General features: G+C 44.3%; 1 protein-coding gene across 5 annotated transcripts in view; it reads left to right on the forward strand.

The window, feature by feature from the left end:
• The window catches only part of LOC146830407 (microtubule-actin cross-linking factor 1, isoforms 6/7-like), a 456,496-nt gene that overhangs the window by 305,603 nt on the left and 125,601 nt on the right, over positions 1–25,292 (forward strand). For all 5 annotated transcript variants that reach the window (XM_085604595.1, XM_085604596.1, XM_085604592.1 and 2 more), the window contains 4 exons: positions 3,246–3,415; positions 14,225–14,384; positions 16,401–16,598; positions 23,959–24,084. In XM_085604595.1, coding sequence (XP_085460721.1) covers positions 3,246–3,415; positions 14,225–14,384; positions 16,401–16,598; positions 23,959–24,084 — 654 coding nt within the window. The remainder of the gene's footprint in view (positions 1–3,245; positions 3,416–14,224; positions 14,385–16,400; positions 16,599–23,958; positions 24,085–25,292) is intronic.

The following is a 25,292-nucleotide window of genomic DNA, read 5'->3' on the forward strand; positions in this document are numbered from 1 at the left end:
ATCAACCTTCTGGAAGTCAGGGTTGCCAGGTTGGCCTTCAAAGCATTCCATTCCATGGTGCAGAACGCTCTTGTTATGGTTCGAACAGAGAATACTATCACCAAGTATTATATCTGCAAATAAGGGGGATCACAATCGCTGCTGTTGTCAAAGGAAGCACAGTAGCTATGCACAACTGGCAAGAATGTTGAATTGTCACCAGAGCATGTCCAAGGAGTGCCCAACGAAGTGGCAGATCGCCTAAGTAGATAATGCTCTGAATCTCACAAGTGAGAGTTAGACTATTGGCAACTGATTATAGTATTTCAAAGGTGTGACACTCCCCTATGGGGCTTGTGTGGACAGATCAAAACAAGAAGGGTCTCGGGTTTGCAAGCATATGAGTTTGGCAGTGATTAAAAAGGTATGCAACAAACACAAGGACAGACCCACATACCCAGACCGGAACCCCGGTCAACTTATAGAACAAATAAACAGTGGTCATACACCCCACTGGTACATGATCTGTTATGGGTGTGATAGTTTATCAATAAATGCAACAATAGGCCCAAACTACAGTGCCAACGTGCAATATTATATTCACAGCGCTGTGGCATCAAAGTTGAAGAATCGGTGCAGACAGCATAAGGTGCAGAAAGTGCTTAGTGAAAAAGAGCATATTTACATATATATATCTGAATAACACAAGTTACCCACAGTGAGTCCCAACTTCAACATGAATGTATCAGTATTTTAAGTACTCTAGACCGGATAGCCCTGTGAGTATGTCGACGTTTTGACCCAAAAGGAAGCTAATCCACAAGTCTCATCAGGGCAGCGCCAACTGACTGATATCCTTAAACTGAAGCAACTATTAAATAGCACGAATGCAGCACCATGGATTCAATCAAGGTACTGTGTCATGAAAAGAAGGCTCCATTCAGATGCTGTGGACATCACGGCACAGGCACAATCCCTGTCCGGTAGGCACAAGACGTGCAAACACACCTATGTTTGCAGAAATTTCTCAAAAGTCTGACCCAGTGGACCATTGTGTATTTGTTCTATCTGTGATATGAAGGGGGCACATTCTCAATAAGTTGGACAGAAACATTCCTGTACGCTTTCCCTCCGTTTTATCTGCCAAACAGAGTATTGTGCAACAACAAGAAGAAATGGCACAAGATAATCCTGGTGACCCAAGTGAGAGGACATCAAGTTTGGTTCTTGGAGTTTTAAGACGTGTCTGTGCAAACTCTGATTCGATTCAGGCCAGATGCTAGACTGTTTCAAGCTGCAAGGGATGAGTACTTCACTGCAACTCTCAGTCCCTTCAGCTAAAAGAGTTGCTCCTCAGAGTTCAGGCATTTGTCATTACCTAAAGTTTGGAAAATAATTTTAAGTGTGACTAGAGCACCTTCAATTATAAAAGCTGATAACAGGAAGTGAAACGTTTAATTTTATGGGCAGAAAAAAGAGACTGAATCCTCTGGAAATGTTCCTTCGCCAATTTCTTCCACACCTTTTGCATGACCTGCTGGTAGATGAGGTCACCTGTCTTTTGTTCAGTTCCGGTGCTCTCTGGCTTCTTGGCAAAAAGAAAAGGAACCTACACATCATTGATTATTTAGGTAGTGTTTTGGACATGTGTTGTCCATCAAAACCTGTACTTGTTCAGAGCTAAATGACTCTGTCTCAGTTGCAGAAGATTGGTATAGAATCTGGTTTCCTTTTGAGACCAGGGTGTATTGAAGGGCAAGGCGTCCAGATTTCAACCTCATCTGGTCAGGAAGGAATCTTTCACCAGCATAGTCCGAGGTCACTGACAAACAAATTGCCTTTTAATTGTCTGTAGAACTGTGTCCACTCCCTGCCCATTGTAATTGATGTGTGTGAAGCAGAGCATGAGGAACTAGAAGACTAAAAATGCCACAAGATCCAGCAACCTCAGTACCGGTTTGGCTGTTTGACTTGGAGAGATTGAAAACGGAGACAGCATGTCTGTGGCATACAGAAGGTGAAACTGTTATCATCTGGCAATTGTCTAGGGCTGTTATTTTTATTTAAGAGAATTGGAGATATATTTAATTTCACCTAATTGATAAAGAGTCTCAGTTCATGCAAACGTCTGGTTAGGCTTTCCAAGTTCTTCACAGGTTCCCCAAAACACCTTGCCTTTCGTAGTTATCCATCGAGATGGGTATAAACGTTGGTGGCTCTGCTGTGTAAACATTTCTTCACCCCATCTATCACTACTGTAAAGGCCCTAAGGGTTAGCCTACATGGGAGAACTTGGAACTGTAAATGTAGGTCTCTGATCACAGTTCAGAGGCACATCGTCTTTTGAGGTAAAATGGGCATATGGAAGTAAAGGTCCAGCTAGTCCTGAGAAACAACCAGTGAAGCAACTGAATGGCCGGCAGTATATGGAGAGGGGCCACCATCTTCAGCTTCTCTTTTTCTGACATTTGTTTAAGAATCTGAGATTCAGAATGTGCATAACTCCTCTCTATTTGGAAATAAGGAAGTATCTGGAATTAAAGCCTTGTTCCTTTACTATGTGGGAACAAGCTCCTCCACTCGGCAGCCTAGAAGAATGAAGATCTTTCATCAAGATGGTCGCAGAGTAAGTGAGTGAACTAAAGCATGTTCTTTCAAAAATCCCACTTAGTAACTAAATTAAATCAGCCAAAAAACCCTGTGGTCTGATACTCCACTCATGGAGAGAAACTTAGTAAGTATCACACCAAATGGTGACTCATTGTGCAGGACCTACTAGCCAATCATGCTTATCGATTGTAGTAGAAGTGGATGAAGCGGAATGAGGAAGCTGCTTTGGGTGCTCAGAGGGTCGTGCTTTGCGGCCTACTAAGGCTCACCTTACAGCAGCCAGTCATAGAAGCTGGTAAGCCTGATCCTCTCAGTGGAAGAGACATGCTCCTTGCATAAGCTTGCATTTAAAAAAGCATGCAGGTTTCACCAGTGCGGTGATCATTGTTGCCGGATAGGAATGCAGACATAACAAGCTGAGCAATGGATGCTTATTCCCTTTATGGGCGCCTCTTAATGTGTAAAGATCTACAGTAGGAGGATAGTGATAAGCAGAATGTGTTTTTGATCTGATCTGTAATGTGTTCTTGTGTTTAGAAATGCAATTCTTTACTGTGTATGTAACCAGGAACAATACGCATCAGAACTTTGTCTTAATACAAGTCAGGGCAGTGTTCATCCAAGTTCTAATTCTTTAACATCATCTGCACCCTTAGTCTTTTCAGAAAATCCTGCGGTCCAAGCGCCCCGTGTATGAAGCAACAGTGCGGAATGGGAGGTCGCTCCGGGAGAAGGCTCAGCTGCCTGAGGACGGACCAAGACTGGAGGAGCTTCTGGGAGCATTGAAGGAGAAGTGGGACTCAATAAGTGGGAGATCAGTGGAAAGGTGACTCGATCCCACTGTTTAATACATCTTGTTGTGTCTTTCTGCATACATACTAATAAGTCTCAAAAGCACTCCTGTTATGTAGTGTCTTGGTGATAGATTGAAGTCCGTGTGTCATCTTGTAGAATCTGGTTCTTGTGATATTTTAAATGAAATGGAGTCCATGATGTTTAAATATGTTGCCAATGACCTGTTGCCCTTTATTGTCTATGTAGGTATAGTTTAGCCTTGGGAAGTTGATGACTTGTTAAGCAATCTGGTATTGCCCTAGTAGTCTTGATATAACATCATTAGGACATTGGTGCCCGTGTTGTGTGTTCATGAGATTTCCTTCATAGAAGACTGGTGCCAATATTATAGAATCATTTCTTCTGTAGGACAATGATGCCAATTGTTATGTAGGTGTAATATCCTCATAGTGTGCCACACATGTCCTTGTTAAGTAACCTAGATGACCAGCTCACATTTGCTGTTAGCTCTCATTATACCTGAGCCAGGACATCATCAGACTGGAGATGAGAAAGTGCAAAAGGGAAAAAATAAGACAAAACAGCTTCTCCATGTATGCACCCAGGATCTGGACTACATTCTTGTATCGACCAGGACAGCCTCAACCCAGCTCCAATTTTGCAAAGCACTGGAGACACACCTAAAGAACATTTCAACACAATGCAGCAACACTCTGAGAAACAGCTACCCCTCCAATACAGAACTGAGGTGGCGAAGTGAGTTAAAGAATGATGATGGATTCAACTCAGTTCTGTGACTGGGAGTGAGTGTCTGAAAAACTTTCAGCGCTCCGTCCATCATCTCCTTGTGTTTGCTTTGTTTGCCCTAAGTTGGCACGGTATGCCCAGATGTGGGTCCCTTGCTCACTGTGCTACTGGATTCAAGCAAGCGATCAGTCATCAGTCAAGCTAGCCTGGCTGATGACGGCTGATTAGCCAGAAACCGGTCCCACGATGCTTGTTTCCGGTTCAGGGAAGACCTGGCTTGGCAGTTCGGGCTGGACTGTTCCCATGAGGCACAGGGTTAAGACTGATTTGCATATAGCTGTGTCTGAACTGAGGTGGGGAAGTGAGCTAAAGAATGATGATGGATTCAATCCAGATCTGTGACTCGGGGTGAGTGTCTGAAAAGCTTCAGTACTCCGTCCATCGCCTCCTTGTGTTTGCTTTGGTGGGAGAAAGTGGCAGAGGTTTTGCCAGCTGTCTCAGATGATTTTCGAGTTGCATTACAGCAACTAATATTGGACATACAGAATTTATCAGGCCTGAACACGACCAACTGTCTGGGTTGGTCAGTTGACACCAGTGTAGTGCGAAGGCGCCATGCCTCTTTGCACTCCCATGCTTTTCCTCAGTCGTCCAGCAATCCCTAAGGGATATGCCATGCAACGGTTCATGCATGTTTGGAGCGAAGATGAATACAGCCTTAAAAGAATTTGAAAGAAAACAAGGCCGCAACTTGTTCTCTAAGCCTAGCTCAACCTATCAACAGTTTCCCCAGACCGCTCGCTCCTTTTGAGGCTTTGGACAGGGTTACCAGCAGAGGTACCAATCCAGGCCACAGTAACAGCAAGCCCCCACCAACCCTTTCGAGGTAGAGGCAAGGGAACAGACTGCCATTATCCAGGCTCCCAGGGACAACGCTCACCTGATCCTACCTCACCCCCAACCTCCTTCTGCATCCACCTCAAAACCCTATAATTTGTTCTCTGTGCCACATGATTGCTCGGTAGGAGGTCGAGGCACCTTTTACTTCCCAAGCTGGAGAAGCATCTTGTTCTTTGACGAATGGGTGCTCCAGATCGTAGATCATGGTTACTCTCTACTCTTACTGTCCGTCCCCCTGGACAGGTCACCACACTGCAAAGCCTCCAGGAGGGCCGCCTTTACGTACTCCAAGGAGAAGTTTTGGCTCTTTTGGCCAAGGGAGCAGTAGAGAGGGTGCCAGCATGAGAGATTGAGGTTGAGGTTGCTACTCCTGTAATTTTCTGGTGCCAAAAAAGGTTGGAGGCCTGTGTCCCATCCTAGAGCATTGCCCTCAGAATGTCTTCCTTCTGAAGGACAAGTTCAAATTACTCACTGTGGCCTAAGTTCTGTCTGCCCTGGATCAAGGAGACTGGATGGTGGAGCTCGGCTTGCAGGACAACTAGTTTCACATCCCTGTTTGGCAGTTCCACAGGCACTATATGCAGTTTCAGGTAGGCCATGAGCACTTTTAGTTTTATGTGCTCACCTTTGGCGTGACCAGCGCACCTTAGGTGGTCGCAAAGGTAGCCCTGGATATTTTCTTGAGAAGGACAAAGATCATCAGCTGCCATGATAGATGGATCTGTGTATGAGGCAAACACTACTTTTCAGCAAAAGACAGGTTCTGCAGGTTGGCTATGCTCTACCTCATTTAATAAACCAATCTTACTCAAGCCTGCCTGACTGGTCACCCTCATGTCGACTCTGTGTTATTGCAGGCAAAGAAGCGTAGGTCACTCAGCCCCATCTCACCCTGCACGGTCTCTCCTGACAGGGAAAGTAGTAAAATGGTCAGTTTTGTAATGTGTGTCTACACTGCCACAGACTTCCTTCAAAGCTGCCAACACACTTCCCAGAGTGGGCTGTTGTGATTGGTAAGCGAGGGCGGACAGGGCACTGTTTTTAAATGTTCTCACAGATGTCAAAAATCATGAAGTGAAAGACATCCTGGAAAAGGGGAGAAAGCATTGGTGGCAGTAATTGATAGGGCAATGGATATAGGCACTATAGATTTCAGGTAAATGGTAGGAGCTGCTGCTCTAAGGCACCATGGTTGACTCCAATCACTAGCTGTTGAACAGCACTTGTTTTGATGCAATATGGATGAATCTCCACATACGATAAAAAGGACACAGACACTACTGTATCTCTGGGCGTCTGAAGAACAAAAGGCAGAGTCCCTTCAGGGGCGCAAGAGGCAGGGGTATGCAATCATTTAGAGGTAGTTTTCAGCTGCATAAGTACCCATCATATCACCTTTACAGCTGGCTTATTTTCATCAACCTGATTACCAACCCCAACAATGATCAGCATCATCCTTTTCCAATCCCTTAAGTAATACGAAAGTAAATCTAACTGAGAGTCATTGCTAAGGCACTGACAAACTGCAGGCCCCAGCTGCTTCAAGTGTGCCATTCTCCTGCACTCAGTTCAGTGCGAGGAAGAATCTCTGCTTTCTTACGTTGTTAGGAACAGATTTCATTGGAGAAGTGAGTCTTACATGTGGTCCATTATGATTACACACTCAAATTCCTACAAATACCTCCACCTATTCTAACTCACAAAACCTCCAATGAATATCTGTGAGTAATGTAAGAGGGTTTCTTTTCCACGACTGCCAGTGGGGCAATTTCCGTCCCCTGCTACCAGCGGAAGAAAGTTTTCTTCTACAAATCTTTCAGGACTGCCAACTCTCTGGTTGTTATGACAGTCCAGTGTAAAGGTTAAAAGAACCCATACATCAAGCTTTTACCAGAAGGCAATGTAGTTGGACATGGACCCATAATTCAAGCTTATACCAGATGGCGAGAGTGAAGCCCTGACTATTCTCAGTGAGGGACAAAGAGCATCAGCAGCCATGATAGATGGATCTATGCATGGGGCAAACACTAGTTTCCAACAAAGGACCAGTTCAGCAGGGTGGTTATACTTGACTTCATTTAGTAAAAAGGTGCAAGACTGTATTTGGATAGGCCATTCAATGGTAAGAACCTCTTTAGAAGACATATGGATGTAGCCCCGCAATCAATTAAATTAGATATGGATAGGACTCCAGACTGTAGAACTTGCACTATTGGCAGCAGGTGCCTTTTGTGGAGCAAGATGCAGAGAGGTTTCCTCCTACAGAGGTGGTTTACACCCTTGCCACTTTCCACAACAAACCACAAAACAGTCCTCTTATAGGCAGCCATACACCCACCATCCCCTAACAGGCTGTCTCTAACCTCCTATTCAAGGCAGCAGACTAGAAGGAAGATCTCTCCTCAAAACCAACAACTTGACCAAACTTGTTTTAATTGACCTGCTCTTGGTCCCAGCTTCTTAATTTCCACCTTCTTTCCCTCAAGGTCTGGTGGACGGCAGAGGTTCTGCTTGTTGTGTGAGTGAGGAACCATCCCTCCAACTGTTGGGTCTTGGACTATATACTGCACACACTTTAATTTGTTCAAAGACCCCTGCAAGTTTTGCAGGCACAGAAACGGTCTATCCTCAAGGAAGAGGTCCGAGTGCCTGTTCACAAATCCATCCGAGCACGGCAAAAGATTTTCTCTAGCGTCTTATAAAGAGAAAAAAGTTGGAGAATGGCATCCAATACTAGTTCTTCGGCAGCTCAAGTATCTGAAAAAACAATGTGTGAATGGTAACATTGCAGGAAGTTCTGTAGCTGCTGCACAAAGGAAATGTATGACTTTGCTAGACCTTCAGGGCATGTATTTCCATGTTCCTACATCTGAAGCATCGCAACTACCTTAAATTCGAAGTAGCCTGTGCAGCTACCAATTCAAGATCCTGTGCTGTGACCCTATGTTGGCTCTAAGGATTTTTACAACATGCATGGCCCCAGTAGCAGACTCCGTGCATCAGCAATGGCGCGAAGTCTTCCCTTATTTGGATGACTGGTTAGTCTTTCCCAGGCTGATGCATCCATGAAGAAGTGCAAAAAGCACTTCAACCAGTTGTGGTTCTCACTCAATGTGGCCCAGAGCATCTATCCAATTCATGGGCACCATTTTGAACATCAAAGCAAGCGAATCTCTTCAATCAGATGAAAGAATTTCAATGCCTACAATCCTTTTGCAGCACATATAGGCCATCATGTCCTCCTGCATACAGCTGATCTCCTATTGCAGGTTGTGAATGCATCATCTACAAGAGGTGTGGGGTGCTCAATGGCAACAAGTGTCAGGATCCTTCAGTTCTATTCAGGTTTCAGACAAGATCAAGATAGATGTGGCATTGTGGCTTAAAGTAATCCATCTTGCTCAGAAGTGCATTTACAACCTCAAACAGTATGCTTTGTTAGGACTACAGATGCATCTTTACTGAATAAGGTGCTCATAATCAGGAGCTGGAAGAAGGATGACACTGGCCACCCCAGGAGAAGGATCTTCACATCAATATCCTAAAACTCATGGCGGTCAGCAAGGAGCTGCAATCGTTCCTTGCAATGCTGGAGAGGTCGCCAGTGTTAGCGAGGACAGACAACAGCACAAGCTTTTTTACATAAACACAGTGGCACAAAGTCTACAGTGCTCTCGGAGGAAGCCCACCACCTTTAGGATTGAGCGATACAGCACAGAGACTCACTACCAGAAAACATCTCCCAGGAGTCGTCATCACATAGGTGGACATACTTAGCAGAACCTCAGCCACCTGCTACTAATGGAGTTACATCAAGATCTGGTAAACATGAACTGTTGACAGTGGAGGCATCTGGCACTGTACCTTTTTGTGACCCTATCATACAAGTTATCCCAGTATGTTGCCAGCAGGCCATGGTAACCGCAATGGAGGGGAGATGTGCTTTTGATATCATGATCTTTGATTATTGTTTACATCCAAAGAGTACTCGGCCAGTGTAAGAGAGAACCCTGATGGCTGATCTTCACAGCCCCTGCCTGGCCTAACCAGTACAGGTTCATTGATCTCCTGCATCTATTGGAATCTCCTTCCATACCCCTGGACAGACACCAGGATTGTTTTGTCCAGAGAGAACAGTTTGATTAATCACCCCAGTCTAGCATCCCTGAACTTATATGCTTGGCCCCTGAATACTTGGAGTACGCGCTACTAGATAGTCCTTCAGATGACGGGAGTTTGTAGCCCAAGCTAGGGCTCCATAGACCACTAAAACTGACCGAGCCACATGGAAACACTGCTGCATCTGCTGTAATCGTAAAGGGCTACATCTCATCACAGACTCGGTCAAGGCTGCAATAAACCTCTCTCTGTGTCCACTTTGCAGCTATATATTTAAAAGCATACCTCTAATTCTGCACCACTCTTGTCAACTCTGATAATTAAGGAAGTGCTAAGAGGGCTGTTCAGTTTTCCCACCAGTATGCGCTCCATCTCCCCTATGCAAATTTAAATACTGTCCTTGGCCAACTTACGAAGGAACCATTTAGCCAATACACACAGCAGACATTACATTTGGGTCATGGAAGACTGTGTTACTCTTGATGCTCATCTTTGCTTGACGAGTGAGATTCAAGTTCCACAATGTAATATTCATTAGCTTTGTTCCTTCAGAGACAGAGTGTGCTTGTGCACTGATGCAGAATTCATTCCAAAAAGTTCATATGACTTTTTACCTAAACAAACTGATTTTACGTAAGGCTTTTTCCATAAAAATCATCAACCGATGTTGAAAGGTTGCTGCACTCCTTAAGTGTATGCAGATGTTCAAAGTTCTACATTTACAGCACCATGTTCTTTCTGCAGCTTTTTGTTGCTTCAGGAAGGCTGACCATTGGCAAAATAGGTTATTAACAAGATGTACACTGGCCCTGTGTGCATTTTGTCACACACACTATGGTCATCGCTTAAAATCAATAGTGTAAGACCATTCGACAGGGGTCGTAGCCATCCCAGCCGCTCAATATGCTTGCGCCCCTCTATTGGCCACATGCAGAGGAGCAATGTGGAAGCGCTGTCACATATTTACAAGACCTTACTGCTTAGATACAGACTCAAGAAGCAAATCAGCAGTAGGCCTAGCTGTGTTGCATCGTCTCTATTATTAAGTTGAGGTTCTTCCCACATTTGATATGACCTTTTCATGTTTAAATTCCTGTATTAACTCCTGCAGAGATGAATTATGTGGATACTGCATGCTGTTCTGATTCAAGCATGTGAATCCATTAGAGATCCAATGCTGGAGATTAAACAGATTACTTCTCTGGTACTGCAGATCTCTAGCCTTTGTATTTTTCATAGATTCACATAAGGACCTCTTTGTTCACAGCCTGTACTAATGGTATCCTTTTAAACACTGCTATAGAAATATGAACTATGGACGCCTCTGGGGAAGTTAGTGGTTAGCTTGCTCTCATCTCATTGGCTGATGTTCAGGTCTTCTTTGAGGTGATTAGGCTACAAATGTGATTGTTGAATTTTCTTTGGGAATTTTGTGATACTGCTATTGAAATACCACTGTACGCACAGCGGGGAATGATTCAAGCTTATGAAACTATGAAAGATGCCCACGTTGGAGAACTGTAGTTACAGGTAAGTAACTTGTTTGCTTTTCTGCACTAAATGATGAAAATGTGTGTGATAGGCAGTGAGAAATATTCTGAAGGTTCTCCATTATGATCTTCTTCTAATTTAAGGTGAAACTGGGTATCATTCACTTAGATGTTGTAGCCATTCTCGCGGGAGTCCATAATGTTGGTGAGGGGGTGGTATTGCCATTGAATAGCATTGCTGAAGGAGCCAAGCCTTTGGGAACACAAGGCATGTTGTCTAATATGGAGAGGAATTAACCCAATATAACCTTGTGAAAAAACTTTTGTAAGAAAGACGCAAACCAAGATAACGCTGTTACAGTAATGCCAATCTTCTCAAAAGTTGCTGGCAATTGGTAGTCTAGAATGCAGCCGAAAGGTCTAGTAAATACAAGGTGCAATGGATTCCTGAGTGGTATCTATTGGATAGTTCTTTACTGATATTCAGGGGTCTAGTTTATGTGCCTCAGTTAGGTTGAAAGCTTGACTGTAAGCTCACTTAATACACCATTTGACTCCAAATGTAAGTGCAGTTGACAGATGAGCTTTACCTTTTCTAATGCCTTAGAAACATATTATAGGCCAGAGATTGGTCTCTAGTGAAAGTAATTCTTGGGTCTGTAGTGGGCTTCTGTAGGATGGGGGGGGGGGGGGACAATAGCACGTTCGAGGGACTAAGGCATGGTGCCTCAGGAACAGAAATAGTTAATTAGCTTGGTGATGCAGGTGGAATGAGACTCAAGTAACATTATCTTCAAGCATCTCAGGATAGGGAGGCAATTCTTTAAAGGATACCATTTTACTTGTGTCAGGCACTATGATTACTTTGAACACACACAGAGACCACTGTGAACACACAAACAAGGGGTTGTATTTGTAGATGCTGGTTAGCACGGCTCTTTAGACCGAAGAGCTCTTATTTCTTGATCTTATGGGATCGATTTGCTGAGAAAGCACATGGGGTTACCTCAAAGACTTGTTAGGTCATCAGGTGGCTTGATGCTGGCCAGCATTTCCTTAAATATTCAAACAGTTTATTGGTTGGATTTGCCACATCAGCAATACGGTCCTAGAATAATTTTGCTCTGGTATATACTGATTTGTAGAATCTGTAATGCATACAGCAAGTGGTACAAGCAGTGATAGTTTAGATTTATTCCAGCATCATTCTAGCTTTATGCCGTGGCATTTCAATCAGTGGAGAAGATCAGTGAACCATTGGTTGTTTGTGGGATTCAAGTGGCCTGGTGGAAGCGGAAGCCAGAGTCTCAAGAGGAGTGTTTGCCTCCAGTTCCTGGTGCACTCAGATGTCTTCTGGTGTTTTCAGGTGGAAATTGGTGACATCACTCCACAATTGTGTAAAACCCCTTGGATATATCTTATTCCATCATCATCATGTGGTGCTTTATTCCAAGGAAGAGGACTATTTAGTCCTTTGGTAGAACTCACTTTCAATAGCTAAGCTGTGGTCAGACCAGGAAAGTGTATCTTTAAGGTGCAACTCCAGAATCAAGAAGGCAGTAATCTTTCAAGTGTGTTGGTTCTTTGCCCAGTTGGATGAAATCAAGAGTGGCCATGCCTTCAGTGATGCTCTTGTTGATATTCAGGCACCAAGGATGAAGGCTCCATTTGGAGATGGATAATTTATAAATTGTATATATTATGCAAAGTTGGGGAGATCAGATGGGAAGTTAATAATGCATTTTTAGGCAAACAGCGAGGTGGCCGGATTAGTGGACATTTGGATAACCTCTTTGATAGCAGGAACAATAGGATGGGCGTTCTATCTTTTTGAGAAACATATATATGGGTAAGACACAGCACCATTTCCGCCCCAGCATAGCTCCCTGTTTTTACTTTGAATTTTTTAGTTAAGTTCTAAGAGTTTTGGAATATCCAGCACAGAGGAGGCATTGTAAAATGTCTCGGTGATAGGCAGTAAGTTATAAACATGTTTTAAGCTTGATCATCGATGTCCTAGGTATTTTTGATAGTAGGTCTTGTTATGAGGAGGGTGCCAAATAAGATGTTGGCAGGATATGAGAATGAGTCAATTTCTTTAGAAGTATCTGCAGCAGATATGTAGGTAGTACTCTGGTGACTGTCAAGAATGGTATTTTGTCAGATGCTATATGCAGTAGTGGGATGCTGAAGTCAAAATATGATGAGGCTTCTTGAATACTTGGCTTGATCTGCCAGCGTTGGAGTTCAGGGGTCTGTTCGGAAAATGCCTGGAGGATAGATTGTGACCAGGATCACTGGTGCAAGGTTATCAAAGAGAGGAATAGTGTTGGCTAAGGTGAGATAGGGATAGAGACTGCTTTCAGATAGTTAATGTTCATGCATGAGGATGAGTTGGAGAAGTTTTCCGTTAGCTTGCAGAAGGTATGTCCGCCATTCATAAGAATGGCCTCATTTGTCTGAGTCATTATAAATCATTGTTATAGATCTTTATAGTAAACAAGTTACTACATGTTTTTGATGGTGAAATGTGTTTCGGGCTGCTAGGAATCATTTATATTGACTAGACTGGTTAAACAAGTTGGAGGGTCTGTTCGACGTGACAAGGTGTTGTGTGGAAAACATGAGGTCTACAGTGATTATGCAATAATTGAGGCTGAAGTAGCAGTCTGCGATAAATGTCTCCAGAAGAGCCACACTCGTGTTAGCTTAGAATTTCTGTTAGCATTATTTCAATGTTGTATTTGTGGGATAGATTATTCCATAGTTGACTCTGCTGTATTCAATTGACCGTTTCCCCGGACTCGCGAGGAAGAACATTGTATAAATGTGGATTATTCTGGTCTGTGATTCACAATTAGGTGTTACTCAATCAAAGAGTATTCACTTTGGGTACCATCTGCCCACCTATCTATTTTCTGAAAGGTGTCACTCGTAGAATGATCTCAAGGCTGGACAGTAGACAATGACTCCCAAGTCTAAGTATCTTAGAGTGTTGGTTTCAAAATTGCAAACATACATACCCAACAGGGCTTTGTCTTAGTCCCTGGCTTTAAGGTGTTGGCTACAGATTCTCAAAAGGTCCTGCTGGGACAGATGTCTTTAATGGGAAAGGAAGAAGCAAGGATTATGGCTTGGCCAGGACAGGCATGTAGGAGCAGGTTAAATCACGAAGATGCGAAAGCCAGCACAGTGTGCTGCATCCGGTTGAAAGCTGAGAGTACAGTGATCACAGTGCTGTCGGAAGTGGTTCTTGTGATGGGTATGGCAAAGAGAAGAAGACCCGCGCAAGATTTAGATATACAATAAATCAGAATAATTGAGACTTATTCATTAAAGTGTTCTACAGTGACATAGAAGCCATTATAAACAGGCTATGTTTTCCAGTATAAGGTGGCTTTGCTGAATGGTACTTATGAATTTGTCATGGCAGACTTAAATTTGCAGCAAATAAGGGATATTTAAAAAAATATTTGAAAATGGGCCATAAAACATCTGATTCCACAGAAATGCAATCGATAATTTGGAGTGCCACTCAATGTTTTCTCGCAGTGTGAGTTAAAATATCTAATTCTTGGTTACAGGCAGCACAAATTGGAAGAAGCCTTGCTGTTTTCTGGCAAATTCACAGATGCTCTTCAAGCCCTCATGGACTGGCTGTATGGAGCTGAGCCACAGTTGTCTGAAGAGATGCCTGTTGGAGGTGACCGTGAAATGGTGAACGACCTCTTGGATAAACACAAGGTAAGACCCTCAACTGGGACTGCAGTATACATCTGCCCTAGGTCCTCATTTGATTGGAGATGTTGCTCCAAAGTTGGAATATCACCCCCCGTGCAAATGTGAGAAGGAACCATTCCTTCTATTGAGTGGAACCATTCCTTTTGTTGAGCTAATGTGACAGGAAAGTATACCTCCTAGTTTGCTTGTATTAATGTGAGTGAGATGTTTCACTCAATTCGAAGTTGGTGGTCTTATGAGTGAAAACTATTCCTCAAATAGGCACCCTTTCCATTATGATAACCTGGTGTCTTTCTTTTTTGGGATAGAAAGAAAAAAAATCCATTAGAGATGTTGCCACACCAATTTTTATCTTTTCACTGAATTCTAGCAAAAGCTGAACTTTTATTTGAGTCAATGAGAGTTCATCTATCTGGGATACCACGTTTTTAAGAGCACAAAATAAAATGCTATACTCACAAAGAGTAATAAGAGAATTTATGAAAGGACTTTTCAGAGTTTCCTTCCACTCCAAACCTGACTCCAGAATGCGAACAGAATACAGTACCAGTGGCTCTGATGCAGCCACCTTCGAGCCGATTCATAGAGTGTCTTATAAGCATATTTCATGGAAGATCACTTCTCTTCTGGCTATCGTTTCAACAAGAAATGTTAGTGAATTACAAGCACTGTCGTGTAAGAAAACTTTCATACATTTTGCAGGCGATGAAGTAACTCTAATCTTCACCCAAAGTTCCTCTGTCATTTAATGTAACAGAGAATATCATTCTCATTCTTTCCGAATTCAACCACAGGATTTGAATGATCATTGCATTCACTGGCGATAGTTCTATTTGAGCCGTACAAGAGAATTCAGTCAATCAAATCGGTTATTTGTAGCCTGAACAGACCAGTCACAAGAAAAAGTCCAAGAGCGTGCATCAAGGGCTGTGGCAGCAATAATGGAATAACACCCCTCTTGGCCGCATTTTGTTTTTAGAGAAATTTGTAAAGCAGTGATGTAGAGGGCAACCCAAGCGTTCGCTAAGCACTATGGCATTGATGTGCATGCCAGCAGAGATACTGCTGTAGGTGAGCACTGCTCATGGACTTTCTTTTTTAATGAAGTAAGCCTCATGCTCACCTACCTCTTTCCTTTACACTGCGTGTGATAACCTTTTTTCAAGCATCTGATTATATGAAAGATCAAATGCTGGAAAAGGAAAAAAGTTATTAGGGTTCGCCAGCATTGGCGTCTTTCCTAGATTCACATGCAGCCCACCCATCTCATTCTCATGAGGCTTCGCATATATTAACATTTAAACCCTTCACATGCTACAAAATGTGGCAGTTGGAATCCTATGGCAAGGGAGCAACTGAGCGTCCTGGTCTTTGGTAAGCTGTGGTTTGGATTCCATACAATGATATGAATAGAGAGTAGATGCTTTGTAAAAACCTCTACAGTGTACACCCAGGTTCTACAACGTACAGACCCAGTGTCCGATTTAGAGAGTAATGGTACTGGAAAATCCTCTAATTTTTTGTGGAAATGTTGTATCTGAAGGGCAGTCCACCAGAGGAATTTCCTGCACATTCAGCCACTGGCTTTTCTCTGGAATTATTTTTCCTCCAGAAACTGAAGAAATGTTCTATTACAGCCCAAGCCTAAATCATGTCCCTACACCTCCGCAGATTAAATTCGGACTCTAAAGAGTTCAAACATAAGGGCTATATGTACACTCAACACAAACGATGTCTATAAAGACACCAGCACCATCTCTAGATTACAGACTTAAAGGCTATTTTCAGAATATCTATCCCAGGGCTGTGCAAATTAGACACGTGCTCTGCGGATGTCTGATGCTGAGGCTATCTGCAGATTACAGCCCAAAAAATGCTGCTGAACACAGGGAATTGTAGTTGCCGTCACTACAGGAAATGATTTTTTTCTTTGCTTTTATCTTCAAACTTATACACTGGAATGGATTCCCTGGAAAATCCACTCATTAGTATGACTTTGCTTTCCTCCCTCTTCCTCAGGTGTTTCAGAAAGAATTGGGGAAACGGGCCAGCTGCATCAAAACCCTTAAGCGGTCAGTGAGAGACCTGACACGTGGAAGCATCAGTGCCGACTCCCAGTGGCTGCAGAATCAGATGGAGGAACTGAATCACCGGTGGGAGCTAGTGTGCAAGCTGTCTGTGAGCAAGCAGGCACGCCTGGAGGCCTCATTGTCACAGGTGAGTGTATCAGAGCTGGAATCCTACCCCTTTCAGATGAGTGGCTGTCTACAAACTGGAGGCCTCACTATCACAGATGAAAGCTGTAGGACATTAATTTGTCACTGTCTTTCCAGTTTTGATATCTGGCACTTTTTACTTTTGCTGTGGTTTATGCCTGTTGTCCAGTTTTATATATATGCTCTGCTTCACTATCTCAGTGCAGCTATTTTAAATGGTAAGTCTTTCTTAATGCTGTGCTTTGAAATTAGGTTAATGCCGGAATTAAGGTGGGATGAGCCACATCTGGGCTGGCTCTCCTGAGAGCATTTACAGTCTTAAGTATGGAGATTAAACTTCAGTCAAGGTATCAGCCCCACCTGTAAAACCATGTAGACATGGAGCTTTGCTTAGCAAGCTTGGTGATTATCAACATGGCACCCATCCAGTACCTGCTAGTGCATTGTTGGGCTCCTCTTTGAAAGGGAGAGTTCAGGCCTGGTTCACTGCAGTAGTTGCATGAACCCGGTCAGCAGACCTACAGGTCAGATTATAGGACCATTATTCCTCTCTGAACTGGTGGGGAAGAGCGGAACTTTCCAGAATCAAGGGGGCAGCAGCCAGAAGGAATTCCCTCATTGCGGGTGGTGCTTTAGTGTGAAAGCAACTAGGACTGGGGCTCTCTTATCTTATAAACATGAGAGGTAAACTTGAAAAATAATGAATCTCTGCCTCCCTTTTCCACATACATTGGCATTTAAAGTTGCATGAAACATGTGTGAGACATCCTGTTGACAAAGAAACCTCCTTCTAAAACAGTCTTCTAGAACCGCCCTCACCCAGCTCTGAAATAAATGTTGTCTTGGTTTGCTTTGGCAGCCTGGAATTTCCCACCTCTCAACCTAAGAAATCTCCCCACACTCAACTTTACGCTCAAGTCTCACCTTTTAATGCAACTCCTAGAGTAACTCCATTCTGATGCTATAGACTCCCAACTACATATATTTTTGGACCTGTTCTCGCTTAGTTTTTTATTAATTTCCTGAACTATCCTCAGATTTCTAATCTACTTACTGCACTGTTTACTAGAGAAATGCTAAGCTTTGGTTTCCAAATCTGTGATTTAATTTTTTCCCCCTTCTCAATGTAATGCAATCTTTATCTTGTATTGTAAAGCACCCTCATACTAACCAGCCCAGGTTGGCTATGTAAATGGAAAAATAAACCTTTATTGACAGCTGGTCAAGCCTAACAAGTAGTTCACCAAAACCTCTTAAAAGGCAGTCCTCCAGAGCCCATTCTCACCCAAGCGGTGGCATGTCTGGGTTACAAACATTTCTTTATGTCTTGTCACCAGTGTCTGAGTTCAGCACAATAGGCATGTCACTGTCTGTAATATAGGTGGAATCTGCTCACTAATGGCATGAAGAATTCCATACTGTAACTTCTTTATTCTGCATTTTAGGTTCTTCGTTAATAGTCATGAATGTTTGAATAATTCTCTGGTGCATACTCCAGAACCCTTCATATCAACTTATTTATCCTTAAATCCACAGATAGGATGCTAATATCCATATGATGTGCAGCACCCTTTAGTAGCCTATCAAAGGAAACATGTATCTGAAATTTAGACTGCCACCTTTTTTTAATACTTCTCCAGGCTGGGCTGGACTGGATCCGGAAAATATTCAGCATCACCCATTTATGCCAGTAGGTGGCAGAAATAGCTCCATACAGATGTCCTTTTACGCCGGATGTTGCATGCGCACGCCTACAGAGGCATCACCTATGGATGCTGACATCAATTTCCTTCTATCCATGCCAACAGATGCGGATCCAGACTACCCCTCATCTTATTGTGACTTCTCTCTTTTATTAAATAGTTTTTAAAAGTGTCCAAGGGAATTATAACACCTCCCATATCTACAGAGTTTGAACTCCATGAGGAATGTCACAAACAGATGTCTGTGACTGATCCAAATGTGGTTTGTCTGTGGTCAGATCATGACGCCAAGACCTGCAGTGATTGTGCCTTGATGCATCCCAAGGACAATTGGGATCGAGAAGCTAAACTTAGTGTGGCGAAGCACTGCAAGACCTCACATCAGAATCACTCTAGGTCTTCTTCGAACTCCAGGTCCTCATTGAAATAAAAAAAGCAGCACAAGACGTCCAAAGTGAATCGCCACTCTTGGACCACTGAGTGGGCGTTATTGTACCGCCAAGGCACGATCCCAAAGTTGACAGACTTTCAGAGTCTATTCTGACCTTGGTCCCAGAGCTAATGGAATTTCCGGGTCCATCGGCAACCCTGAAGCAGATCAAAGAATTTTTGAGATGCATTGTGGTGCCTTGTAGCATGACACCGACTCCCTCTGGCGCGTCTTTGGGCCCCAAGGAGTCGAGAGCACCTCTCAATAGTTTCTGCTGGTGGGTCCACCCTCAGTGCTATTTGGAACCTCTGGATCTGCTCAGGGCTTCAGACCGACATTGGTACTGGTTCCTTCCCAAGCACCATGACCCATGCCAGAATGCTGTCCACTGATGCTGGTACCATAGACTCCGCATGGCGATGGCAAACCCATGCTGCTGTCCAACGCTGAGACTGCACCATCCTGACCTTGACTGAGATCACATGCTCCTTCATCTGAGTTGCAACACCTCTACCACCCTTCTGACTCAGACACAGTGCCTCTACCCTCAGGTGAGACTCAGGTCTTCCATGATAGTTTTGGTACTGATTCAAACAACGCCAGCTGTGTTGTTGGGGATGAGATTGCCCAACCATACTTGGAGGAAAACTGGAACCAAGATCTCCAGAATTCCATTGACCTGGATACCTCCCCAGACACTAGTCTAGTTTCTCCACCAGGACCAGCCATGGACATCAGTGCATCCTTCGATGTGGCTATATGAAGAGGGGCGGAGGTCCTTGATGTTAACCTCCCCACTCAGGAGGTCAAACCTAAAGTTTTGACACAAGTGTTGCAACCGGGCCAGACAAACTCCAAGCCTCTGTTTCCATTTAATCAGACCCTTACAAATATGCTCTTGGACATCAGGGCCAATCCTTTCTCTGACCCACCTGTACACCGCCAAATTGCCAGATATCATCACTTTGCTCCAGGTGAACCCTCTTTTCTCATCCAGCACCTCACCTCTGAAAGCTGTACAATGTAGGTTTCAGCCAGTAGAGTAAAACCGAAGTCTTTTCCCTCTTATCCCCATGAGAGGGAATCTAAAGGGATAGAAACCTTAGGCAAGCAGATTTCCTCCTCCACAAGACTGGCCCTTCACTCATGCCAGCTGCCTTGTAGGCCAGTACTCCCATGCTTATTGTTCCCCTGGTCCCAGAGGAGGCCCGGGCCATCCTGTCCCAGGCCATGCCAGCGGGTTGCCTAATGCACAATTTCGCTTGGTAGGGATGTTGACACTAGTGTGGCTATCCACAGATATGCTTGGATAAAGTCCATTCGCTTTTTTTCTGAGACTTTCAAGCCAGTCTTATGAACATGCTATTCAATGGCTCCTGATTACTTGGTGATAAAACAGATTTGTCTCTGGAGTGCTTCAAAGATAGCAGGGCCACAGCAAGCTCCTTGGGTCTTTCTGGTCTTCCTCACTAGCCACACCAGCAGTTTTGCCACTCTGGGGCCTTAATAGGCACTTCCAGTACTGCGAGCAGCCCCACAGCATCCGTCGCTGCAACCCTTTCATGTCAAAGGTCATGGTACCCCTCAAACAGGGTAACCGGGAAAGCAGGCATTTTTGTCTTGCGCGGCCCTGCACAAACCTCTTTAGCGTGCCCTTGGTGGCACACATTCACCCTTACAGCGGCAGGATAAAACTCTTTATATCAGGGTGGCAGGAGATAGAAGTGAGTCCTGCAAATTGTTTGTCATGGTTATGCTTTACCATTCCTCAAACTCTGGCTGCACCTTCCACTAACTTTGGAATGGCTGACAGAGGACTATCGGTCTCTCTTGCAGCAGCAACTGCAGGCTCTTTTGGCCAAAGGCACATAGATCGGGGTCTGGCACCAGAAGTCGTTACTCCTGCCACTTCCTTGTGCTGAAAAAGGACAAAGGTCTTGGTCCCATTTTAGACCCTACCCCTCGCAATTCCTTCCTCAAAAAAGACAAGTTTAAAATGCTCACCATGGCCAAGGCCTTGTCTGTCCTCACCCCCGGAGAGTGGATGGTGAACTTGGACCTGCAGGATGCTTATTTTCATAGTCCTGCAGGCCCACATGCATTACCTGTGGTTCATGGTAGGCTGCAAGCATTTTCAGTTCTCTGTGCTCCCCTTAGGTCTTACCAGCACCCCTCGAGTGTTAACAGAAGTGATTGCAGTGATTGCAGCACATCTTCAGAGGTTGGGGGTTCAAGTCTTCCCCCTACCTTATCGACTGACTGCTGAAGGCAAGCTTGCCCCAATCAGTCATCCCACACCTCCAGACTTTCAGCAAGCTCCTGACTTCATTGGGCTTCTCCATCAACATGCTGAAGTCACACCTGACTCCTTCACAGTGGCTCCCTTCATCGGAGTCGTCCTGGATACAGTGTTCTTATGAGCCTTTCTCCCACCTCGAGTCAGGGACAATAGAGCTGTGATGCTGTTGTATCAACCCTTGATCTGGCTCTCAGGGAGAGTGACGCTGAAGCTTCTGGATCTCTTGACCTCCTGCAGCCTGCTTAAGAACCACGCTGGGTGGCACATGCAGTGGGATCTGAAATCTCAGTGGGCTCTATACCAAGGGGACTTGTCAAAATCCATACAGGTGTCAAAGGAGACTGTAAAAGATCTGCAGTGGTGGCTGCTCAACTGCAATTTGACTAGTGGATGACCCCTCTCCATACTCCACCCAGATCTCACGGTTGTGATGGATGCATCGTTGCTGGGAACTTCATCTGGGATAGGTGGAGGTTAGAGAACTCTGGTCTCCGGCAGGGGTTTGCCTCCACATAAACCTGCTAGAGTCATGAGCAATTTGCTTGGCATTGAAAGCATTCCTCCTGACCATTGAAGGGGAACAAGTACAGGTGCGCACGGACAACACGACCGCCATGTGGTAATGTAAAAAACAGGGCAGTGTGGGGGTTTGAGTCTTGTGCCTGGAGGCTCTCTGTCTCTGGAAGTGGCTGAATGTCCAGGGCATCTCTCTGGTTGCACAACACCTGGAAGGATCTTTAAACACCAGGGCGGACAACTCTGCTGCCTTGTCCCCTCTAACAGATCACAAGTGGTGAGTGCGCTCCGAGGTAACACAGAGCATCTTTCACGAATTGAGAGAAACTTGGCTCAATCAATTTGCCACCGCAGAGAAGGCCGTGTCCAAACTATTGCACGTTGGAGTTTCTAAGGCAGTTCTCCCTCGAAGACGTCTTCCGCCAGCACTGGGGTCGGGACTCCTGTATACCTTCCTGTCCATCCCTCTCCTGCCCATAATGCTGAAAAAGATCAAGAAAGACTGGATTTAAATCGTCCTTGAGGCTCCTGACTAGGCGAGGAAAAGTTGTACTTGAACTTCTAGCTACGCGCACATGTCCTATGATTTTACTGCCTCTTCAGGACATACTCCTGTCACCGCAGTAGAACAGAGTTTTGCATTCGAGCCTGCACAGCCTGCACCTCGAAGCATGGAGATTTAGCGGCGACAGTTGAAGGCTTTTGATCTCCCTCCCGGAGTCCTAAGTGTCCTAACAGCCAGGCATTCGTCTCCCAAATCGATTTATGCTGGACTTTGGGAGAAAGATGTTGTCAAGTGTTTTTACCATAACATTCCACCCTTGAATGGACTTATCGGATGTTCTTCTGTTTTGTTTGTCTTTAGCCTAGCAAGGTCTTAATGCTATCTTTCAGCATTTTTGGCCTTTTGCCCTCACCGGATCAGCCACTGCTCTTCAAGTCACCGGTTTTGATCTGTTTTTGAAGGTTTGACCCAAATGATTTCTCCATCACCTTTTGTAATGTCACAGTGGGAACTTAATTTGATTGTTACCTACCTAATGTGCACACCCTTCAAACTGATTCATAGTGGTCTCCTTAGCCTGCTAACGATTAAGAGTTCATTCATCGCCATAACATTAGCCAGGTGTGTGAGTGAACTCCAGGCATTGTCCATGGTACCACCATACACTTCGTTCTTCCCAGACCAAATAGTCTTCCATGCGAAAGCAGAAATCCTGCTTAAGGTAGTCACACCCTTCCACCTAGGGAAATCCATCGCCTTGACTACGTTCTGTGCACTGCCTCACCCCTCCAAGGAAGAAGAATGGCTCCACCACCTTGACCCTAAATGGGCACTCCGTTTCTACGCTGATCGGACCAGGGAGTACTGACAGAATGACCAACTTATGTTCGGTTTCTCCAAAATGAAACAGGGCAAAATAGAGCCATCTCCTGATGAGTTGTTATGCATCAAGATCTGCTATGGGCTAGCCAAGAAGCAGCCCCAAAAGTTAACACGCCCATTCCACTAAACCAAAGGCTGCTACTACTACCACTGTACATGGCACAGAGTGAGCCAGTTGTGGATATTTGCAAAGAATCTACGTAGGCAGCTCTCCGCACATTAACAAAGCACTATTGCCTGGATGGCCAGATCTGTGGGAGGGGCACTTCGCCTGATCAGTCATGCAGGATTTCCTGGTCTGAGCCATTCCACAGGCCCACACCCTGAGGACTCACTGGTTTACTATCTATTTACAATGTGAGGAATGTGCAGTTAGAACTCTCTAGTAGATTAACACGTTTCTCATTAACAGTAACACCTTTTCTGGTAGAGACTCTAACTGCAGATTCCTCACTGGCCCACCCTCCTCCCGGTACTGTGGAATGGACTAATCAGGAAGTCTGCACACTGACACATTCTGATTTCAATGGCGCTGCGTCACGGACAGAGATCCAAAAGAAACTGAGGTCAACACATGGAAGTGGTGCATATGTAAGGGCCCTCATCACATCATGAGCAGGACGGATCAGTTTCGGAGCCGCACAAAGCCACCTATTCAGGTGTGAGGGAATTGCTACAAAAAGTTTCCTGATCCATTCTGGAGCATAGGGACATGCACAAGAAGAGGAATCTGCGGTTAGAGTCTGTACCAGAAAGGCGTTACCGAAGATCAGTAACTTGTTCTTTTCGTTTTTGTCTATACATATTACATGAGTTGCTTTCTAGTCTTTCCCCCAGGAGCTTATGTGAACTTTTGTTTCTACTTTTATATGGTTCTTACATGGACTTCCTTTTGCTTCCTTCACCTGGATCCAATTTAAAAAAGTGTTAGTTTGTCTTCTGTTTTTGTGTGTTTTTTAAGAACTTTGTGTTTTCCTCTATTATGATTATTTCCCTTTTCCCTCTCTTTCTCTTACACTTTGCCAGGCGGAGGAATTTCATAAGTTGGTGCATTCATTCCTTGAACGATTGTCTGAATCTGAGAGGACGCTGAAGTATGGGGTTATCCCTGAAGAGGAGAAGGCTCTTCAGGAATGTCAAAAACAACAGCAGGTGAGTGATCTCCGGAACATACCTATATTCCTTCTTCAAGGGAATCTCCATTGATGATAATAAGCACTGAATAGTCCTCCCTATGTGCAATATTCACTGCCTAGGTGGGACTATTCATTTCTTGTGGAGTCTATCCTGAAGGAGAAGTAGGATTCTGCATCGTAGAATCTTCTTTGATAGTCATATGTGCTTGAATAATTTTGTGCTGCATGCGTGGATCCTGGAGCACTTTTCCATATGTATAAATTGTCCATAAATTTAAAAACACAGGGTGCCAATGTCCATGAACAGCACCATTCATGGGACTATCATAAGTGAAATAGTTTCCTGCATGTGTTCCTTAATGTTGGATAACATCCATTTCAAGCCCACATTGCTGCATCTTATTTGTGAAAAAAGAGTTGAAATTGTCTAACCTGAAGCAAAAAATGTAGCCTGATAGACCTGTGTTGAAAGCTGTAAAAACAAAAAAAACACCGGCTCTTTAAGATTCCAGGATGCACCATATGCTCTATACTGGCACGTGCCTCACAGAGCCTGTTCTTTTTGTAGGTCAAGCCTAGCATCAGCAGCGCGCATGCACTGCTCGCTCTGCAAGGCATGTTGTATTAGAGTATGCACTGGAAGCCCCCCCCACTCTTCGCCCATATTTGTCATTGGCCTGTGTCATTGTCCTTCATATATGCTGGCTTCTGATTCGTAATTAGGCTTGTTAGTCCCTCCTTGATACCGCCTTGTCTCATTTTGTAACTTCCCATGGCGCACCCCCTGTTACATTAGTTGTTGCTCAGAAGGCTTTAATTACAGCTCACATAGCTTTGTGGACACGCTCTTTCCGATCGCTTTTTTTGTTGTTATTAGAATTTTTGCTAATTCCTGAGTGTTTGGGGCTGTGTTGAATGCTTAAAACTGTGGCACCTGCGAGAATAGGTACGGTTCCGTTCCTCTGTTTTGACCCCAGGAGTTTTTAAACTAAAGTGTTTAATTTCACTTACAAACACTTCGGTTCCCACGCTCGCTAACGGAACAGCGCGCTGCCACTGCACAGCAGTTCATATCTTTTTTAAAAGGTACAGTGCATTCCAAGTCTGTGTTTATAATTGTTGTACCTAATCAATCAATCAATCACAGCATTTATATAGCGCACTGCTCACCCGGAGGGTCTCAAGGCGCTAGGGGAGGGGGGGGTCCGCTACTGCTCGAACAGC

The sequence above is a fragment of the Triturus cristatus genome, chromosome 5_1 (assembly GCF_964204655.1).
Source record: "Triturus cristatus chromosome 5_1, aTriCri1.1, whole genome shotgun sequence".
Taxonomy (NCBI): Eukaryota; Metazoa; Chordata; class Amphibia; order Caudata; family Salamandridae; genus Triturus; species Triturus cristatus.